This window comes from Diceros bicornis, chromosome 10 (genome assembly GCF_020826845.1).
Source record: "Diceros bicornis minor isolate mBicDic1 chromosome 10, mDicBic1.mat.cur, whole genome shotgun sequence".
Taxonomy (NCBI): Eukaryota; Metazoa; Chordata; class Mammalia; order Perissodactyla; family Rhinocerotidae; genus Diceros; species Diceros bicornis.
Genome location: NC_080749.1, coordinates 52,849,745 through 52,872,149, shown reverse-complemented (window position 1 = coordinate 52,872,149; position 22,405 = coordinate 52,849,745). Strand labels below are relative to the sequence as shown.

The following is a 22,405-nucleotide window of genomic DNA, read 5'->3' as shown; positions in this document are numbered from 1 at the left end:
AATGAGGAGCTGAACTTCACGTCCCAGCTAGCTCTAAATATTTAAGGCTTAGGTTCTCTAAAAGAAAACCATAACTCAGCTCTAATAAACTCAAATCAGAACAGCTTGTAGATGGGGCTACATCTTACCCATTTGTTTTACACAATATCTGGCATACAGTAAGTGCTTAATAAATGTATGCTAATTAAATAAATAGGATAATATATGAAAGAACTCAATGAAGGAACAAACGAATGAACTTAGAAAAGTACAGCCGAAGTCTGTACATTCATTTCAAAGCCTGTTTTGACCGTTTAAGAAAGTTTCTATAGGAAGAAAAAAAGTTATAACAAAGATCTCTGGTCTCTCTTTCTTAAATGGGAAGATTGTTCAATTTTTTAAGGGAAAATTTTAAAATCCCACAAAGTCAAGACAGAAACCCCTAGCAGAAGTCACTTGTAAACTGAAAGGTATGGATTGGATTTGGTCCACAGATATGTTTTATTTGATCAGCACAATGTTTGGGTGGTTTTATTTTGGTTTTGTGGTTTGTTTACTTTAGCTTGAACCAGTTATTAAAAATCTGGATTCTCTTGGAAAATGGGAAGCTCTGGCCACCTTGGGCTGGCAGCCCCATATAGCCACAACCTGCTGGAGCTAAATAGAGCTTTCCTATTTTGCCAGGAGTAGGCACTCTCCAATTCCCTACAGTACCCATCCCTCAAACAAGGCATGCACCCAAACCCTGCTGCCCAAGGATCTGACCTTTGGTTAACTGTACTAGTAAACAGATAAAGTGGTTTGTCATCAATGTTATTAGGCAACATTTCTTATAATAAAAATAACCCTATTGGCAAACTGTGTCTAGACTGGGAGGAACAATGAAAAATCTATACATACCTGATGAGAATGCCATACTTTGGGCTTTCCATAGTGGAGTGGTAACTGCTATATCTTGTACTGTTTTCCTAGGACTACCATAACAGATTACCAAAAACTGAGTGGCTTAAAACAACAGAAAGGTATTCTCTCACATTTCTGGGGGCCAGAAGTCCAAAATCAAGGTGTTGGTGGGACTGCTTCCTTCTGGAGGCTCTGAGGGAGAATCCATTCCATACCTGTCTCCTAGTTTCTGGTGGCTGCTGGCAATTCTTGGTGTTCCTTGCCTTGTAGACACATCACTCCAATCTCTGCCTCCGTCTTCACATGGCCTTCCTCTCTGTGTGTCTGTCTCAAATCTCCTTCTCTTTTCTCTTATAAGGACAACAGTCACGGGATTTAGGGCCCACCCTAAATCCAGGATGATCTCATCTTGAAATCCTTAACTACATCTGCAAAGATGCTAAGGTAACATTCACAGGTCCATGAAATTAAGACTTGGACATATCTTTTGGGGGCCCACTATTCAACTACTATGTATCCCTTGCAGAGGCACTGGAAACCAGGCCTATAGAGTATTACAAGAGATATTGGTTCTCGTTGGGGCATAGGGACCTTAAGCCCTGATCCACCAACGCAGATCTCATCGCCCAGTGCCTGAGCTGTCACCTGAGGGGAGGATAGCTTATGGAAGGCTATGTGGACTGCTAAATGGACTCTTGCTACAAGGATGTCTGCTGAGGAGAAGTGTCCAATGCTGCCTTGTCAGCAAGTGCTAGTTCCTGTCCTATATCCTTCTGAGTAGACTGGTGCCCAGTGTGGTCCTGGTAGTCTTGTGTGTCTGAATGTTTAGTTGAACCCAGGATGACACCCTGGTTGGTGCTACAGACCCAATCCACTTCACCTATTTACTTTATATGCTGTCCTTGTAGGTATGACCCTTGGTTTAAAGGGTTGGCCAAACTTTCATTAATTTAGTAAATATTTATTGAACGCCTATTACGTGTTAGGTAACATTTTACACACCATGGATACAGCAGTGAAGAAAACAGAAAAAACTCCTCCCCTCAGGGAGCTCACATTCTAGTAGGAGCAGACAATAAAGAAATAATTAAAATAGTGGTCAGAATTTGGATAATACTGTATTTTAAATTTGGAGTCTACACAATTTTCTGATGGACTGAATGGAAGACTGGAAGAAAAAGAAGAATCAAGGATGACTGTATAGTTTTGTCATGAGCATCTAGAAGGATGAAGTTGCCATTTACTGAGATGGGGAAGCCCATGGGAGGAGTGGTTTTAGGGGTGTGAGGAAGATCAAGAGTTGAGACTTGGACATGTCTATTTAACATCCAAGTAGAGACTCTGAGTAGACAGATGGATATTGGGGTCTGGAGTACAGGGAAGATGCAGGCTGAAAATGTAAATATAGGGGGGTTCAGTGAATGTATTTTAAAGCCACGAGACTGGATGAGATCACCAAGGGAATGAGTGTATCAAGAAAGGAGAAGTGGTCAGAAGACTAAGCCTCAGGCATTATAATCTTAAGTGACCAGGGAGACGAGGAGGACACTGAAAGGAGTAGCCAGTGAGAAGAGAAGAGCCAAGAGAGTCGGGTATCCTGGAAGCCAAGTGAAGAAAGCGTCCCAAGGAGGAGTAAGGGGTCGATTATGCCAAAAGCTGCCTTCTGGTCAAGTAGGATGAGGACTGAGAACTGACCACTGGAATTAGCAATGTGGATGCCAATGGTTAATATGTTAAGAGCAATTTTGGCAGAGCAGTGGAGTGAAAGCCTGACTGGAGTGGGTTCAAGAGAGAATAGGAGAGGAATTGGAGATTGCAGGTATTGACAAAAATTTTGAAATTTCTGTGGCAAAGCAAGCAGAGAAATGAGGCAGTAGCTGTAGGGGAAATATGGGATCAAGAGTGCAGTTGATGTTAAAATGATAGAAATTATAACATGTTGGAAATAATCCAATGGGGGAGAAACTTAATACAAAAGGAAAAAGGGAGAATAGATGAAGTGATGTCCTTAGGTAGGCAAGAGGAGGCACGGAGAGCACTTAGGCAGTAACATGGCAAAGGGCGTGAGGCCTTAGAAAAGACACATTTCCAATGAAATATGATGCCCATTCTCCCCTGAGATTTACTAAACCAGTGCTTCCCAACTGCCTCAACAGGAAAATCACTGAGGGGAGGGGACGGCACTTTTACTTTAGATGCTACTATTATCAACTCAAATGAGTGGCTGTAAAAGTGCATTTTGTTACTAACTATTTATTGGTGGTACAAAAATAATCATTCATTCAACAACTATTTATTGGCCCACCATGTGCCAGTTCTAGGTATTATTCTACGTGCTGGGGACACAACAGTGAGCAAAATAATCACATCTAAAACATTTTTATTTGTTACATTATAAAGAGACCTGCAGGCATTTATTTGTAACAAAAAACGTGTTTGGGGTTGCCTTGAATTGTCTCTTTATGCTTTGTAACAACCTTCATTTCTCTAAGATTGATAGGTTTTATTACCAATGGTGTCCCCAAGGCTAGTTTTCGAGTAGGTATTTAGGGCACTTTCTGCTATTTTCTTTGCCAGGTTTTACCCGGGAGCCCTTTCAAATATATTCAAGCGGTCTTGGAATTCGGTCACTGTTAGATACATTAACAGGATATCCCAACTGCCTTTTAAGAACTACTCAGTTTCTTTGTTAGTCTTTTAAAGGTTGCTTAAATGTAGTTATAGTCTCTCACAAAACCAACTTGAGATCATTATACTATTCAATTTCTCTTCCTTCAGTTTATAGAGTAAAAGGAGTTCTGCATATGGAAAAGTAAGGAGTATAGAATTGCTGAGACTTCTTTTAGCTAAATTTATACACTTGAATTTTCTACCTTTTACTAAAGAACAGATTCCATCTTGCTGAACCTTTTAAAAAAGTGAACTGCCACTTTGAGCGCATTTATTTGTTTCAGTCTTTTCTGTGGCCTTCTTTTCAAGGTTTGTTTCTCTGATTTCCTGGTAGTATACTTATTTCATGGGAAACATTTCTTTTAGAGAAGCACAAAGCCTCTTCTAAAGTTCTCTCTGAAACTTTTCCTCATTCATGTTCTCTAGATTTCCTACCAGTTTAAAATTTTATTTTAGTTTTAGATATCGTATAGTCTGTTATACTTTATTTTAGAATACACTTATTTTCCAAAACATACTTGGCGTGTGTGCATGCATGCGCACGCACACTCACACACAGATTTATTTTGTAAATTCTATGTTAGCCTTGCTTTCTTTGGAGCTTACTTCTTAAAGGTGTTTCAAAAGACTCATACTTGTTCTCACACAGCGTCAAATATTGTTTACTGTTCGTATACTGCATTTGTGAAGCATTTTATGCTTAGAGTAATAACTGTACTTCAGCCTTCTCTTCTTCATCTCTAAATATTTGTGTATCACAGAAGAACTAAATTATATTGTGTTCATTATTAGAAATCTGAAATACCACGGCCTAAAAATTTCCTCCCTGAAGCAATTACACACAGTAAAAAAGCCTGTTATAACATGGCTGGCCTGTAACATACGTTATTTCCCTCTTGCCCTATAAAGTCAACGATTTACTCCTAGTCCTTCCACTGGAGCCTTCCTACTGCTGTGTGCGAGGAGGTACAGGTGGGCCGAGATTTGTAGGAACTCAGGAGTACTATGCATGTGCCTATGTGTATGAAAAAGTTTATGTTCATGTCAATGAGATGTATTATGTGATTAAAGTGCTTTGCAAATCTGGAATCCAAATACTAAACAGGATAGGTAATGTTGACAGAACATACATTCCAAAACTAACACAAATACAGTAACTAAACTTAAAGAAAACAAGGTTTGCATAAAAGCAGCAGATGAAAATTTCCAAAACATCCATTTACAGATTTTTGCCCAAAAGTGAGTATAAACAGATTAAGAAAATTCCAAAGTTTAGAGAAATTAGAAATTATTTTAGGAAAACTGTAATGGACTCTAACATGAAGAGTTTTAAAGTATATTTTAAAGTAAGTTTTTTATGCCTCTAAAAAGAATATTTTACAGAAAATAGGCATATTGCCATTAAAGCAGAGAAATGAACCTTGAATAAAGGCCACTGAAAACGCTTATATGACTTCCGTGGGTAAGTTACTTAACTGCTCTGTGCTTCCATTTACTCTTAGAAACCTGTGAAATAATGCCCTTAGTGGGCACACAGGAAGCACTCAATAAATGTTAGCTATTGTTTTGTGACTTTGTCTCCCCTTTGGTAAGTCAGGAAGTTTCCCTTTTCCCCAAATACGAGAAGATATTCCAGAACCTCTGGAAAGTATTTTGGTATTAGGAGCTGCTCTGAAGCATTGGCTGGAAGAGATGAAGAGACTTACTACTGCTTTGAGCAAACAGATGGTGTTGACAGCTCTGGCCAAACTTAAGGGCTCCACCAGGAAGGAAAGAGTTCTGATGTCAGCGACTTTGGAACTTGAGTATGTTTTTCTCATTTTAGTTTAGTGGCAAAATAACTGGGTCTTATGCAACGAAATAACTTAGCTGGCCAGCAGTACTCACACCCCGGTGCCAATTCCCATACCAGGAAGCCTTGAGACCAAGGCTGGGCTTTAGCAACGTCTCCCACTACATCCCAGAGTGGAAGAAAGGCAGCCATACCCTCCGAAGGCTGCAGCCCAAATTTTAAGTGGAAACAAAAATCTTTTTGTTACGAATGAGGTCGGAGCTTTTTTGTTGCTTGTGGAGAGTTAAATATTGGTGGAGAAAAGGCAGCCTGTTCAGAAGCAAGGCTAGATTCTTCAGCCGGTGGGCACCTCTTTCCGAACCCTTTCCTCTCCTCTCGATTACTTTCTGCGACATAACCCCAGGCCACTACTTTCTTTTTCTAAATACTTTCTCTGCCAAGGCCTTGAGTTCACTTTTTGGAAAGTGGTTACAAATAAAGGGCGCTGCACCACTACCTAGAGGTTCCTCCAGCCAAACAGCAGCCAAGGAAACTGTCAGGGCGTTGTGAACCGCACTACGCAAGGACAATGAAAACTGCCGTCGATTGGTGGTTGCCAGAGGGGGGTGGGCGGGCGAAATGGGTGCAGGTACAAACTTCCAGCTATAAAATAAATAAGTCCTTGAGATGTAATGTACAGCATGGTTACAACAGTTAATAGCACTGTTTTGTATATCTGAAAGTTGCTAAGAGAGTAGATCTTAGAAGTTCTCAACATGAGAAAAAAAAATTATAACTATGTGAGGTGACGGATGTAAACTAGACTTATTGTGACATTTCGCTATATATATATATACAGAATCACATTATACACCTGAAACTAATATAATGTTATATGTCAATTAATTATACCTCAGAGAAGAAAAAACGCCACGGACTGACCCCTCCCGCCGCGCCAGCCTCAGCCCAGAGCAAGCAGGCCCGGAGCGGGCTCGTCGCCGGCCGCCGGCGGGCATTTCCTGCCCGGAGTTCCCGGCAGCGGCCAACAGGAGGCCTCGCCAGCGAACTTGCGCCAGTCGACAGCCACAAAAACACGCTGGGCTCAAGACTGACCAATGACCAGGCAGGGCAGCGAAACACCCTCTGGAGACCTGGCAGCTTCTCGGGCTCGACTGAGTCTAACGCTCTAAGAGGAGTGAATCCAGATGCTGATGCCCCAGCTTCCGACTGACCAGCCCCTCCACTCAGGCTGACGATGGGACAAGAAGAGGCAGATTCTCGCCCCTCCATTTCCCCCGATTGCCTCGCTCTCCTAATCTACAATTCTCCTAACTTGAAGCAAGTCCAACGAAAGGCCTCGCCTAGCAGAGTCTCCGCGCCCCTGACTGCGCAGGCTCGGCCCACAGGGGGCGACTTTCCGGCGCTAGTGGCCTGCGGGCCGCACGGCGCTCTGGCACCTCCCCTGCGTCCAAGCCACTCGCAGCAGAGTTAAGCAGGTGGAGCCGCGCCCGCTCCGCGCCGCTGTGCCCAGCCGCCCCCCGTAACGCGCCTCACAGCGAACCCCGGGCGCCGGGGCGCCCCGTCCCGGCGCCGCCACTCCCGCGATCGCCCGCGGCGGCCCAAGTCCCAGCTCGGCCCCGCCGGAGCACGCCCACCTCCCTCCCGCTGCGCGCCCCGCCGACTCGGCTCGGGGGCGCGCTCCGCCCCCGGCTCCCCGGCGCCCGCGCGCCCCTCGCTCTTCCCTCACCCCTTCGCTCGACCACGTCGGCCCCACTCGGTTGGGACTAGGTCGGGGACCCCCAACCCGCGCCTCCCTCCCGGTCGCTTTCCAAGAGACGCCCAGTACCGATGCCCTGGATGAAGACGAAGCCAGTGACCACAAGCACCGGGTGCCAGTTAAACTCGAGCGCGGTCCCATCCCAGCCGAGCCCCTCCCGGTAGTGGAGGACCCAGACGAGGGTGAAGATCACGGACAGGAAGCCGACGAGTAGCCCCGACACCAGCAGCCCCAGGAAGCCCCTGTAGCCGTCCATGGCCATCAGAGTCCCATACTCCGCGCCCGGGCAGCCACAAGAAGTCGGCGAGGCGGCGGCGGCCTCTGGGTACCAGCCCCGCGGCAGGACGCGGGCGTCGACTTCTTGAAGCTGTCTCCGCCCGGGAGGAGGGGCTTTCTCGCCGGCTAGCCAGAGATGTGGGGCCTCCACGGGGTGGGCAGCTGGCCCTCGCTCAGAAACCAGCCCCACCCCTGGGATCTCGCGGCCGCCGAGAGCTCTCTGCGCGGTGGCCGCCCCCTGGCCCGGCGTCCGAGCTGGCCGAGGGCTCAAGTAACTGAACCAGTTAGTTGTTCAGAGCTAGAGCTCCGAGAATCCCAAACCACCACTTTAACTTTTCTTGTGTCTCTTCCTTCTTTGTGGGAGGCTGAATAAGGCAGTGGTGCGCACTCTCGGTTAACAGAAAACAAGGTCCATTGGGTGGAGTGTGTGTGATTTTGATTAACGAAGCACTCTAAGCCCCAGGCCTAGAAGGTTGGCTGTCTTGGATGTCAAGGAAGCGCCAAGCGCCAAGCAGGACTCTGTGGGGCGGTATAGGCTTGGCCTTACCTAGCAAGGAAACTATTTGCAGTTTGCGCTTTAGAGAGGGAAGACAGACATCTCTTGGACCCTGGACTTGCCTATGTAGTGTAATAAAAAATGGATCCTAAAAGTGGCCCCCTGCCCAAATCTATTTGGACCAAAGCCCCGCCTTGATGAAGTGAGGCTCACGCCCTCCCTTCTTTCCAACATTATTATCACTCTTCTCAATTGGACAAAAAATGTGTCGGTGTTCTCTCTTGCTATTAAAGGAACAGGGCTCTGGCTATTAGGACTTCTAGAATGTATTTGGGAACGTTCACTTCTAACTCTCTCCTGTAGCTCCTCTCTAAGGACTAGTATACCATATTGTCTTGTTGCCATTTTGAAAGACCTTAGAAGGTTCAAGAAGTGCATAGGAGTGATTTTAAATGGAAAAGACAGGTTTTAGGCCAACAAGTAGGAGTGTCAAACCCTGGTAGTAGCAGGATTAAGGGCTAAGAATAAGAGGCTGCAGACCTCAGCGGTATCATTATTTTTCCCTTGGTGTAGAGAAAGAGAGGGAGAGTAAGCAAATGGAAAAGAAGGACTGCTTCCCACAGTAGAAGGCTTTCTGTGGTCTGGCCCAGTCTAGTCCTCCACTCTAATCCTTTACCACAACCTGACTGGCCCTGACTGAATCAACCTATCCATGGCGGTAAACTTCTCTCCCAGCTCCTGACCACTCCCTACCGACTTCCCTGCCCAACCCCATCTCCACCAAGAAACCTTCTTTGAGTTTGCCTATACGCCTATTTTACACCTCCGCCCACCTCTCCATCCAATGCCTCTCTGCATCACTTATCAAGATGTAATATATAAAGATCTGTTTCTGTGGCTGTCTCCACTCCCTTGACTGCCCCCTCGAGGCTATAACTGTCTAATTTATCATTTTATTTTTCTTTGGCATATAGTAGTTACTCAATATGTTTGTTGGGAGATAAATGGCAGGAAACAGATGGCACATTCCAATTGGGCAATTTAATAACGCACAGGACTATTTACAAAGTTGTGGGCAGGGTGTGTGAAACCACAAGGGTTTTGCAGTGTCCAGGCCTGAGTGGGGAGATGGCTACTGGAATCCCGAGAGAGAGAGAGAAAGAGAGAGAGAGATAGAGAGAGACTATGGCCTTGAGTTGAAGGATGCAGCCAGCTTGCAGGGACCCCATAGGGAGGAAGAATGGGAGGCAGGATGAATATTCCAGCCTTACTCTCTTCCCCTCCAATCTCCTGCCCAGGGACCCAGTGGTTGAACCTAATCGGAAGCCAGAGGGCAGTTGATGCAGTTCATATAGGTCAGCCTCTGGGGACAAACAGCAGAGTGGAGAAGGGTGAGAGTAGATCCACAGGAATAAATAGAGACTATACTGAATCTTCCAGTTCTATATTTTCAGTCATTTGGTTCCTGAGTGCTGTATACATGCCCTGTTTAATTTTATGCTGTTTCTCTTCCTCTGTGACCTTTAGCTAGTAGTTCTTGAACAAGAATGTCATTGTGTCCCTATTCTTCTCCCTGAAAGTATCTAGTCCTTGTCCCCAGTTAACTTCTTCACCCCCTTAACTCAATATCTTCACTCCACTCGAGTTGATTTTGCTCCATAGCAGCAGCAAATAAGAATCTCCGGGATTCCAGAGCCCATTTAACAAAACATCTCAGGAAAAGAAAACATGGCCAAATGGTACGGATGGTGTTGAATCAGCTTGAAGTTACAAGCTAAACAGAGAATTTCAACTGTTAAGTTGTCCTTTAAGGACCTAACTTTGATAAAACTTGTCACTTGGAAAAGGAAAATTTTCACTAAGTATTCACTAAAATTTCACTAAGTGGCTTAGTGTTAAGAACTTTTTTTTAACAGAGTTGTCCAATAATAGGAGATGGTAAACAGTTTGTCACCAAAGTACTTACTCAGACTAGATAACCTGTCAGTAATTCGATCTAAGAGATTCCTGATGGGGGGGGGGCATGGAAGTGAGGCATTGAACAAGACAACCTTCCAAAAAACCTGTGATTCTAGACACACGTACATAATGACACAGATTTTTATTTTCACTGACGTAGACATAAAATGCAGAGTAAGAAGATAAGGTAGGGAAAGAAAATCCAACCCCACCCATCTATCTGTTGAACTTCCACGAAGTAATGTTGCATTTCTTTTGGTGCATACAGAGGTCCAGTATTCTAATGTAAAGTATGATAAGTTGTACATAGTGGTTTGCTTTGTGGGATAAGTGGACCATTTTTTAAACTTGCAAATGTTGACTATGTGTTGGTTACTCTGTTTGCCCCCCCATTCTCCACCCTTCTTTGCCTTGCCTTGTGCCCTGGCAGGCTCCTTGCCCACTGGCTTCCATTTGGCTTTGGCCGATGGGTGGTTCTGGAAGGAGATCAGAGGGCAGGAAGAAAGAGAGGTCGACCTATTTATCCCTCTGTGCCCCCTTGCCAGGCCATGGTTTTTGCAGTGGTTGCGTTCCTCTTTGCCACGATGACTGTCAACTTTCAACTGGCCTGTCTTCCATATCTACAGCTCTTGTAGGGTCCAGTAACACCACACCCCTTTGCTTCTGCAGGCCCAGGTGTAATATTGGCTGCCTGCTCTTGCTTGTCCTGGGTCTTCACCATTCCTTGTTGGGTTCTCTTAAGTCTGTTTGCACCTCTATAAAGAGTCCCTTTATTAAACTCTCTTCAATTAAATCCTTTGGGCAAACTAGCTGTTTCCTGCAGGACCCTGACAGGGACAAGTGGAAAAATACTCTCATCTAATACTAGTGTTTCCCTAGCCCCACCTAATTGTCTATGTCTTCTTAGGACATATTATGAAAGGAGGAATACATGAAGCAAGAAAAAATCACAAGCAGGAGGAATGAGCTCACACATCTTCCTGTCCTCGCTTCTATTAGACAAGAGATTTGGGGATCAGAAAGCTGTCTCAGATGACTAAGATAAAGCGACTCAGAGCTGACATCGTGACTCAGGATGTAAGCCAAACCCAGGCAGTGGTCAAAGGCTCCTTAGTGAAATAAAGTGAGGGTTACAGTTTTGAAAAGAACACAATCAAACCCATGTTAATAGGAGGAATATAATTTCCTCATGTGAAGCTAGACTGTGTTGTCTTCAGGGAAAAAAACTAAATGTCTACTTTGCTGAGGTGTTTCTCCTCTGAGGGAATTGGTGAAGAGATCAGCCCAGCTCTTGCTGTGGGGAGAATGGCTATGGAACTGGCCTCTACCACCTCCCTACCTTAGGAGGCTCACCGAGTCCACTCGCCCCAAGAAAGTGGCTGGAGTAAGGAATGATTTCACTTGTATCTGGCCATGGCCTGAGGAGCCCCAGTTTGGGAAGAGATGGGAAGTAACTCTCTTGCTGAGGGAGCAGAATAGTACAGCAGACTGGGAAGCAGATACAAGGAGTAGAGGAAGATGTCTGGGGAGAACAGGGGTTTGAGGGGAGGACCCTGAAAGGAGCCCAAGCAAAAGGCCTAACTCAATAGATCCTCTTCCCGAAGCTGCATTGGGGCATTGGGTGGGGAGGGGAGGGAGGTTAGACCAAGGCATTACTTCTGTTCCTTCCACACTATACTGCTTTGTAAGATCTACCTGACCCGCCATTTAATTTTTAAAATTGCTTCCATCATCATCTTGTGTGAGTTGGTTTGGGGAAAACTGGTGAGGCAGGAAGCACTTAGGAAAGAAATTGTTAGCTCTTCCTAATCATCTTGTATCTTCCTAATCATCTGGCAAGATAAAATTGCAATGACCCCGTCCTGGTGCTATCTCCCCAACCCAGACATTAGTCGGTGGAGTCTAGTCTAGGCAAAGAGTCTGGACTTTATCCAGGCAGAAGAGAAACAGGATTAAATTCCCTGATTCCCTAATTCTCATCTGCCACCTTTACCCCATAGGTTAGCAGGAAATAACCAGGTGAGGAAGAAAAGAATGGGGCTTGGTCACATCTAGGTTCTCTTTATTTTAGAACCCTCCTTCCCATGCAAATTTATAAACCCTAGATTAAAATATAAGCTCCTTCGAGGTGAAGATTTGGTCTGTCTTATTTGTTGCTGTTCGTTCATCCAGGGCCTGTGTTCTAAAAATGTGCCCAGGATTTGTTTTGAGCTAGTACGACACACAGACATGAAAATGACTGCCATGAAGGAAGAAGTTATTTTTTTATATTCACAGTGCCCTAGACACAAGAGGCATGGCACACTGTGCAGGGTCACACAGGGCCACGTAGGGAAGTACTGAAGCAAGATAAGCAGGCAGAGAGGGGAACTGCCAGCAGGAGCCTTTATTGTGGTTTTCGAGGGAAGGAATGAGCAAAGCAAAGTAAGCAAGCAGAACAAACTTATAACTGGCTAGTTTGAATAATTTTGGCGGCCTCTGGTGATCCCCGGTTGTCTGGCACCTGGCCCTGTAGTGACTTGGACAGGGGATAGTGTGCCAGACTGTAGGAGTCTGATAAAAGAGACGGGTCGGGCTGGGGAATAGACTTGGAATTGGTCGGTCTGCGTATCAAAGACGTGCTGGCAGACAAACTGTTATCTCTAGGACTTAGTTAATCCTCGGATGGGTGGTTCCCCAGTCCACAAGGCCCCAAATGCCAGAGCATCAAGAATAAGGAAAAGAAGAAAATATAATTAATACAGCCTAGAACAGTTGTTGACAGAGAAAAGGCATTTAAAAACACATTCGTGGACTGACTGACTGACTGACTAGAAGGTTAGAGAGCCTAAGATCAAGTTAGAGACATAGCAAGGGAAGGCACACTTTTCTTATAACTAAGCTTTCTTCCATATAAATCATATTTTATAAGTACATTGGACTGTTTGGATGGGACATTATCCTGTATATAGAACTGGGTTATACTATTATTAACGAGTAGCCATAAACATCATTTTACCTTTGGACAACTTTTATTGGATGCTTCCTTGTTTGGCTTTGTAATAACAGGAATAAGTTCTCTAATTACAGTCCTCTCTGTCACTGATGCGTTTTTTTAAGGGTATTCAGAGGCAGAATGTCTCAGAAATATATTTCTAGAATTTTGGCTCATGGATCTCAAGATTTTATTTAAGTATGAAGCAATCATGCATGTCCAAAAAAGAACTCTGAAAGTAGACCAGAGAGGCTCTTTCAATCGGCAAATATTGGGCTAAAAATTTTTTTTCTACAAACAGCTTAGACAGACCTCACTGGATCTCGGGAAGCCTTGATTATAATTTCTGTTAGCAGGTAAAGCTCTTTTTAAAGAGAAAACCAAATGGGATAAGTCCAAATTTTACTTTTGCTCCAAAATAATTTAGCTTGGCTTCTCTCATTTATATGTTGCCTCCAAGCCTAGATCCAGTCAATAGGAAGCAGCTTGGAATAAGGGAATATACATTGTTCTAGGACTTCAATCTGCTACTAGCTCGCTGTGTAATCGGACAATTCACACAGGCCAAAAACGGGGCTGCAGTTTGCTTATCTGTGACAGGACAGCTTCAGACTAGATCAGACACTTCATCTGGTGTCTATGGATAGAACCTGGATGGGGGAAAAACTGCATCTTTATTTTCACCAAGTTCTAACTGAAATTCAGCAATTTCTTTAATTATGAATGCAGACAACAAACCCCACTGGTATTCGCAGTGGCTATGATTTTGTCACCAATAGAAATCACTGATTTTCATGTCGCATTGAGTTGCTGCAGATATCTCAAGTTTTTGCTCAACACTTCTTCAGAGAAACAGCAGTTATTAGACCTGCAGCTAGATCTTATTAACGCATCAATAACAATGCACATATACTAATACATTCACAAATTTTTTTAATTTTGATAACTCCTTTTCAATGTAATTGGTTTCTTTTGTAATCCTATGTTTTTTTTTTTTTTTAATTTTATGCATTTTAAAACAATATTTGGAAGAGAGATCCATAGGCCTTATTAGCCTGTTAAAGGAGTCCAGGGCACACAAAAGGTTGGGAAGCCTTGAGCTAAATGACCTCTAAGGCTTATTCCTGTTTTTAAATCTATACTCTGAACAGTTGTACCCAGAAGTCCAGGGAAAAGCTATCAACTAAATCAAACTCACATCTTGCAAAGTATAGTCACCATTCCTAACATGACAGGAATGTGAAAAACAACACTTAAAGAACTTGGTATGTCTCTTGGAAAATCAACCTAGAAAAACATTATATGTTCTTAATCCAGAGCTATTGTTAAATGCTGAGTTGTCCTGAGTATCCTACTTCCTCAAGAATAAAAGGCGTGTCTCTTGATTGCTGAATCTCTAGTACTGATGGTCTGGTAGATATGTTCTATAAGCATAGCCAGCATAGGCAAGAGTGTCAAACAGGCCCTGTTGGTCATGGGTATCCTATGGTCCCCTCTTTCTAAACCTTTCTCCCCTAGCTTGGCTCTTCTCCTTCCCAGCACGACTTTTTGTACAAGAACCCCCAACACTCAGACCTGCCTACCACCCTCAAGGTGCCCAGATGGAGACTTAACCTTCCTTCACCCTCTACCAATATGGAGTGACTGCAGGTCTCCTTCATGCTAAAGTGTTAATGGTCGATGGTCATACTAACCATGAAAATTACTAATACTTATTGACAACTTAGCATGTGCCAGGCACAGGTCTATGAACTCTCCATATATTTATTAATCTAATTCTTACAACAACCCCATTTTACAGATGAGGAAACTGTGACATGTAGAAGACAGGCAACTTGCCCAAGTTCCCACAGCAAGGAAGGAGTGAGGTTGAGATTCAAACTTAAATAGTCTGGCTCCAGAGCCCTTCCTCGTAGACACTATGCTAAACTGCCAAGATTATTATTATTTTTATTTTTTGCTGAAGAAGATTCACCCTGAGCTAACATCTGTTGTCAATCGTCTTCTTTTTCTTTTTCGCTTGAGGAAGATTACCACTGAGCTAACATCTGTGCCAGTCTTCCTGCATTTTGTATGTGGGATGCCACCACGGCATGGCTGACGAGTGGTGTAGGTCCACACCTGGGATCTGAACCTGCGAACCCAGGCTGCCAAAGTGGAGCACGCCAAACTTAACCACTACGTCACAGGCCTGGCACCACAAACTGTCATGATTTATTTAACAAATTCCCTATTTGTTGACATTGACATTTATGTTGTTTACAGTTTTTCACTACTAAAAAAGTACCTTCACACATGTCTTTACATATAAATAATTTTACACATTTCTGGTTGTTTCTTTAGGGCAAATTCCTAAAAGTGAAACTACTAGGTTAAAATTTTTTAAACAAATTATCTCACAAAAGATTGTAGAATTTGACCAGAAGTATATGATCATGCACCATCACACCATTGCCAATAAAGGGTATTATTGTTCTATATTTTTTAAATGTTTTCCAATCTGATGGACATCACATGATATCTCATTATAATTTGCATGATAGGATGCAACATTTTTCATGTCTTAATTGGTCGTTTGTATTTCTTCTTTTGTGATTGCTTCTTCTTTCCCTTTGACCATTTTCTTATTGTGTGTACTATTTCTTTCCTAATAAATTCTTAAGCTAGTGCTTTGGAAAGATTTAACTGAAAATAATAAATGTTAGTTCTTCATTAAGCATGGAAGATTGAGATTCCACAATGTCTGACAATGGTTTAGAGTCATGAGACTGAGGGAATTATTGGGTTACTTTAAGTCATCAACAGCATTCTCAGCTCTCTCTGAGTACCCCTTGGTTTGAGTAGGGGAACTCTTTCTGTTCCTGTCTCTTGTCCTTGAGATTCTCAAGCTTCTTTTCTTCTCATTGCAATCCTACTGCAAACAAAAAACAGGAAAAATAATTCCCTGCTAAGCACGTTTCTCCTCTCACGCTTCTTTTTGTTGCTACCTTTTAGCATACATAGTGAATACTATTACCCATCTTAACTTAACTTGCTGTTTTCCATAGCACCTCAAATTTTAATACCATGGATGTCTATTTTCCATGTTCTTCAGAAATCACTGGGGAGAGGGATACACACTTGTCTTTTAGGTTCTCTCCCCTTGTTAGCCCCAACATCCAATTAATGGGGGGGGGAGAGGGTTTCCATTCTACCCCCTGAGAAACCCATCCATTTCTCTCCATCTTTACCACTGCTACTTTAGTTCCAGCAACCCTCTTATCAAGCCTAGATTAGCAAACAATCATCCAATTGGTTTTCTTGCTGCTAGTCTTGCCACACCTCACCCAGGCAATGCATTTCCCATACTATATCAAAAGATAACCCAAAAGGGCCAGCCCAGCGGCATAGTGGTTAAGATCGACCCTGGGTTTGTGTATTTGGATCCTGGGCGTGGACCTACGCACTGCTCATCAAGCCATGCTGTGGTGACGTCCCACGTACAAAATAGAGGAAGATTGGCACAGATGTTAGCTCAGTGACAATCTTCCTCAAGCGAAAAAGAGAAGATTAGCAACAAATGTTAGCTCAGGGCCAATCTTCCTCATGAAAAATAAAGAAAGAAATAACCCAAAAATACAAACCTGAGCACATTCCTATGTTTAAAAGTCTTTCAATGGCACTAGGTTAAAAGAAAACTTTTTTGGCATGCAAGGCCTTTCTGATGGAGCCCTCGCTTATCACCCCAGGCTCATCTCTCTGCTCTCCTCCAGCAATCGCTGCTGCCACCATCCTGATTTACAGTGTCCCCCAAAATGCCATGCTCTGTCTTATCTTCTGACATTTCTTTTGCACACACTGTTGCTGCAGACTAGAATTCGGTGGCAACATGACCCCTCTTCCACCTGATGACCCATTCCAGCCTGATTAAGTAGTTATAAATCAGAAAAAGCAACTAAAATCGACTCATGAGTCCTTTGCAAATATAATTATGTTTATTGCCACTCTGAACAGTTATACAGTTTTCAGGTCTACAGTAAAATAATTAAGGAAAAGACTGTGAAATGAATTACAAGATGTTTTTGACCAAATAGTTTGATATAGCAAAAAAAAAAAATTATATATATGAGAATGATGAGATAATGTTGAGAAAAAAAAGAGAAGTGATTAAGAATGATAAAAATTGTTCTGAAAGAAAGAAGGAGTCCTTAATCTCAGATCAGATTCCCTGCTTAATATGCAATGTGCTCACCCCAAGCTATGCTGGAAACAAAGAAGTAACATTCCAGCTTCTCAAAGATTTGGATTCTGTTATGTTTACACTGATTGGAATGTGGGGTACTTAAGTAGATTAAGGTTTCAAAATCAGGCATCTGCAGAAGAGGGGACAGATGATTTTTTTTAAATCACTCTGTTCCTGGGTGGTTGCTTAATATATACTGAGTTGAGCATTTCTGAGTTAGATTTATTGGCCATATTTTGGTCAGTCAAGTGTATCTTATGCATTTTCAGATTCATAGAGGGCAAATATGAATGTAAAAAACTCACTTCTTCACAATATTGTGATTATTTTAATTAAAAACCTTTTTGCATGCATAGCTGTGGAGCCTCATAGTAGAGGACAAGGCCTTAGCTGTCGGGAGGGATCCTGGGTGGCAAAATGTCTGTATGTACATTAGTCTCCAGACCCCAAAAGACTCATGTCTGAGCCCTATGGAGAGCATGGAGTATGTAAATAAAAGGTGAGTAAGCTCTGTCTCCCCAGGGCACTTAGCAGCCCACATGGATAGCTCACTACCATTCTGCAAGCAGCTTTTGTGAGGTGAGGGCTCCGGGCATCAGTGGCAGCCCAGTGGAAGGCTGCAGTGCCCAACAGTGCTACTGCCAAAGGGTCTGGCAGGAGAGATTTGTTAACAAGTACCTGTGAAATACTGCCTGGGAATTCCTAGAATTGGGAAATGGTAAATAATTTGAAAGGGCCTAAGCTCTGCATGAAATTGGCATGAGCCAACAAAATTGAGCTATTGCCCAAATTGTAGACTGAGAAGGCCAGTAGTGGATGTGGATATTATAAGGAAGAATCTTCAAATTGTTTAGTATAAAGCTAATCCTTTTTTTATTTTTTAATTTTTCCCATTTTGAACATGTAGAACTTGAACTCATAATAAAAACAAAGATAAAATAAAGCTCAAATGACTTTTTTGTATGTGTGGGTGAGGAAGATCAGCCCTGAGCTAACATCCCTTGCCAATCCTCCCCTTTTTGCTGAGGAAGATTAGCCCTGAGCTAACATCTGTGCCCATCTTCCTCTATTTTGTATATGGGATGCGGCCAGAGCACGGCTTGACAAGGGGTGCATAGGTCTGCGCCTAGGATTCGAATCTGCAAACCCTGGGTTGCCGAAGCGGAGTGCGTGAACTTAACCACTATGCCACCAGGCCAGCCCCACAAGTGACTTTTGAATGCTATTATTTTAAACTGTCCTGTGTTGTTTTTAGATGACTTTTGTAAGCAGCATATAAGTGGATTTTTTTTTTTTTTTTTTTTGGTGAGGAAGGCTAGCCCTGAGCTGACATCCATTGCCAACCCTCCTCTTTTTGCTGAGGAAGATTGGCCCTGGGCTAACATCCATGCCCATCTTGTGGGACACCTGCCACAGCATGGTTTGATAAGCAGTGTGCAGGTCCGTGCCTGGGATCTGAACCCACGAACCCTGGGTCGCTGAAGTAGAGCGTGCAAACTTAACCACTATGCCACCTGGCTGGCCCCAAAAGTGGATGTTTTCTTGAAAAGTCAGTCTGTGGAGAGATAGGTGATGAAGCATATATAGCAAATATTAATTGTAGAATCTAGGTGGTAAGTATACGGGTGTATACTGTACAATTCTTTCAACTTTTCTGCATGTTTGAAAATTTTCATAATAAAGTGTTAGAAAAAAAGTCAATCTAATAGTCATTGTCCCTTAATAGGTGATTTAATCTATTTATATTTATTGTTGATAAGTTGGACTTGTTTCTACCATTTTGTTTTGTGATTTCTGTTTACCACATAGGTTGAGTTTACCTACCTTACGTAGACAAACTATCGAGATGTTTAGAAGGCTCATTTCCTCCTGAAGTAAAGGACTTTACCTGTAATATTACTTGTATCAAAAAAGTGATTGAACAGGGGCATAGAAGGTTTAAATAGCTTGCCACGTTCAAAAACTACTTTTGCTCCACTAGCATGGGACAAAAGCACCTCCTGCATGTGGAAAGAAGAGGGAGTCAGTGTTTTAGGTCCATACTACTCAAAGTGAGGTCAATGGACCAGCTTGTCAGAAATGCAGAACCTCAGGCTCCAATGCAGTCATACCGAATCAGAATCTGCATTTTAATAAACTCCTAGGGGATTCATAAGTGTACTAAAGTTTGAGAAGCTCTATTCTAGGAGAAAAGCACCACCTCAAGGAGCCCAGCACCTGACAGTCATAATCTAACCACCACAGCCTGGCCAGCTGTGACCCTTTCAGATGCTTAGCTAGTGCCAGGGACAGGGGTCTGTGTTCTTCCAAGGCTCTGTATCTCAAGTCAGTGAGCTTTCAGGAAGGCTAGAATCTATCCTTAGAAGCTTCCTTTAAGAAGTCCGACCACAATTCTTGTATAAATACTATGAGTTTTTTTTTAATTGACTTACGTTGGAAAACAGGGTGAGATTTGGGACTCTTAAATGGCGTTATGACCAGAGAACCCAGTAAAACTTCAAGGTTCTTGATGGAAGTGTATGCACAGGACAATGACCAACACATAGAAGGTAAAGTGGCATTTTACAATGAGCTGATTTTGACCCCATACCTCACAGCAGAAATCTGGTAATGCTAAACTAGACCATGTGGAAGGCTCTTTTTTCCTAAATTAGCCAAAGTATGCATTGAGCTCTATCTTTCCACATTTATTCATTTAAAACAATCTATCTCTGTAGAAAGATGAGAGAGAGAGAGAGAGAGAGAGAGAGATATGCCAGGTACTGTGCTAGGTGCCAAGAATATAACTGAGAGCAGAAATTGACAAGGTCTCTGTCCTTATGGAACTCCCATTCCCCTTCAAATACTAAACCTGAGTCCTGGACCTGAAATCAGTTCAGATGTGAGGAAAAGTAGATCCAGTGCCTACTTCTAGCAGCAAGGGAATGGAGCCACAGGGTGAGAGAGAATGTGGAAGGGAGATACTTGAGGGTAGATCATTTCCTCAAGAACTGACTTTACTGAGCTTTTCATTTCTTTGAAAGCTCTATCCCTAGAAAACTCAGCCAATCATTGTCCAGGTTTCTGACTAACCAATCATCATTCCTGTCCTAGGGAATGAGATAAGGGTGGAGATTGAGGGAGAAAGCATAGATGTCCTTGTGCTAGAATTTAAAAATCAGGAATTCTTATGTTGTGTGGTCTATAAAAGACTAAGCCATTTCCTATGCAGAAGAAATTAGTTCAGTGTATTGAGTCTATTAGGTGCCAGGCATTCTTCTGGGCCCTTGGGACACATCAGTGAACAAAACAAGGGCCAGTGCCCTCTTAAAGCTTACACCATAGTGAATGGGGAATGAGGGATGCAGGCTTCACCTGAAGAGTGAAATATGCTATATTAATCTCCAAATTCCTACCAAATACCTGGAGAGGAGGTCAGTCTCTCAGGATGAAACCCAGGGTTGGAGTTGTAAGGTGGTCCCAAGTAGCCAATATCATACTCAAAGATACGCTGGAATCCTGCTCCCATTCAGCAGTTCACAAGACAGCACCCTCCATATGAGGCAGACGAGAGGCTAGAGAGTGAGGAATCTGGGCCAGGTCCCCAGGAATTTATACCCATCCTTTTGAGCTCAGGCTTTCTGACAGGATGTGATATGGGACAAAGCTTGTGAATCCAGATGAGAAGAAAGGTACGATCATTATTGATAAACCTGGGTAATTTTTCTCCTTCCTTGTTTTTTGTCTTTTTAATTTTTAAAAATTGCACAAGTAATATTTATTTTGGGGGAAAAAAAAAAACCCCTGGGAAATACAGATAACCAACAAACAAAACATTCACCTATAATCGCACCATCCATAGATAGTAACTACTAATATCATTTTGCCATATATCTTTCCAGACATTTTTGATGTGTGTCTTTGTACATATAATATACACATTTCCTCAAAATAAATTCTTCATTATTTGAGTTACCTGACAGAGTTTCCATTCATTGCAAGTGTACACTGAATGAGCACAACCAGTATGTATAATCAAAATACAACTTTATTTGGTATCTTTCAGAAGAGACACCTTTAGAAGTTACTCTGTGGGAGAATGTTTGCCCTGCCCCTAAATAAAATTTCCAATAGGCCCCATGACTTTTCTGGTCCTTCTCAGATAATACAATGTCCTGTGATCACTTTAAGTTGCAAATCCACAGTCTCGATTTGGTATGTGTTCGTTCCTTGTTCTGACAAACCCTGGGAGGATAGACTGATCCCAAAGCAGCAGTAGTAGCTCTTCATCCTCTGAAATCAAAGTAGATCACCAGCTCATCTCTCTTGCCCTTTAGGTTTCCTGAGCAGCAGTTAGACTCAGTCTTTTGTGGCCCCAAACTCAAGGGGACACAAATCAAGCTCTTTAAGCCCCTCTAACTAGGCTTGAAATGAAGGGGCAGTTACCTGCTACCCCTTCTCTCTGGAAAGGGAGAGAGAAAACTCCACACAGCTCTGTTCAAAGAAAAGCCCTTCACAAAATAGTCTATCTCCATTTTCACAATAGTTTATACCTTCCTTGTGGGTTTTAGAGCTACACTACATGTTCTAGGTCATCTACTTTGACATTTCTGACATCACACTTTGGATTTTCACATCTGTTATATCATGGTTCTGGTATTCATTTTCTATAGCTGCTGCAACAAATTATTAGACACTTAGCAGCTTAACCAACACCAATTTACTATCTTCTAGTTCTGTGGGATAGAAGTCTGACATTGGTTTCACTGGGCTAAAATCAAGGGGTTGTGGGGCTGTATTTCTTTGTGAAAGTTCTAGGGGAAAATCCATTTCCCTGTCTTTTCCAGCTTCTACAGGCCACCCACATTCCTTGGCTCATGGCCCCCTCCTCCATCTTCGAAGCAAGCAACACTGCATCTCCCTGTGCCTTTCTTCCTTTGTCACATCTTTCTCTGACCCTCTTCTTCTGCCTCCCTCTTCCACTTTTAAGTACCCTTCAATGTCCCACCTGGATAATCCAGAATAATCTCACTATTTTAAGGTCATCTGGTTATCAACCTTAACTGTATCTGCAACCTTAATACTCATTTGCTATGTAAGGTGACATATTCACGGGTTCTGGGTATTAGGATGTGGACATCTTTGGGATGTTGTTAGTCCGCCTCCCACAGTGTCTCAATCAAAACTTTGTATTTACGCAACCAAGTACAATAATTATGTTGTGAACCTAGGTTCATGGACATAAACATTCTTTTACATTCTTTGTAACATATTATATTCTAATGTGTGGATATACTATAAATTTTTAACCATTTCTGTATTGTTGGACAGTCCGGTTGTATCCTATTATCATTATAAATAACACTGCAACAAAAATCTGTAGTTAATTTTTGGCACAC

General features: G+C 42.8%; 1 protein-coding gene across 2 annotated transcripts in view; it reads right to left on the bottom strand.

The window, feature by feature from the left end:
• The window catches only part of LOC131410825 (plasma membrane ascorbate-dependent reductase CYBRD1), a 32,919-nt gene extending 25,420 nt beyond the window's left edge, over nucleotides 1-7,499 (bottom strand). The window contains exon 1 of one of the 2 annotated variants that reach the window (XM_058549237.1): nucleotides 7,170-7,499. In XM_058549237.1, coding sequence (XP_058405220.1) covers nucleotides 7,170-7,362 — 193 coding nt within the window. In that variant the 5' untranslated portion in view covers nucleotides 7,363-7,499. The remainder of the gene's footprint in view (nucleotides 1-7,169) is intronic. The other variant, XM_058549238.1, reaches the window with a different exon arrangement.
• Nucleotides 7,500-22,405: the final 14,906 nt, after the last annotated feature.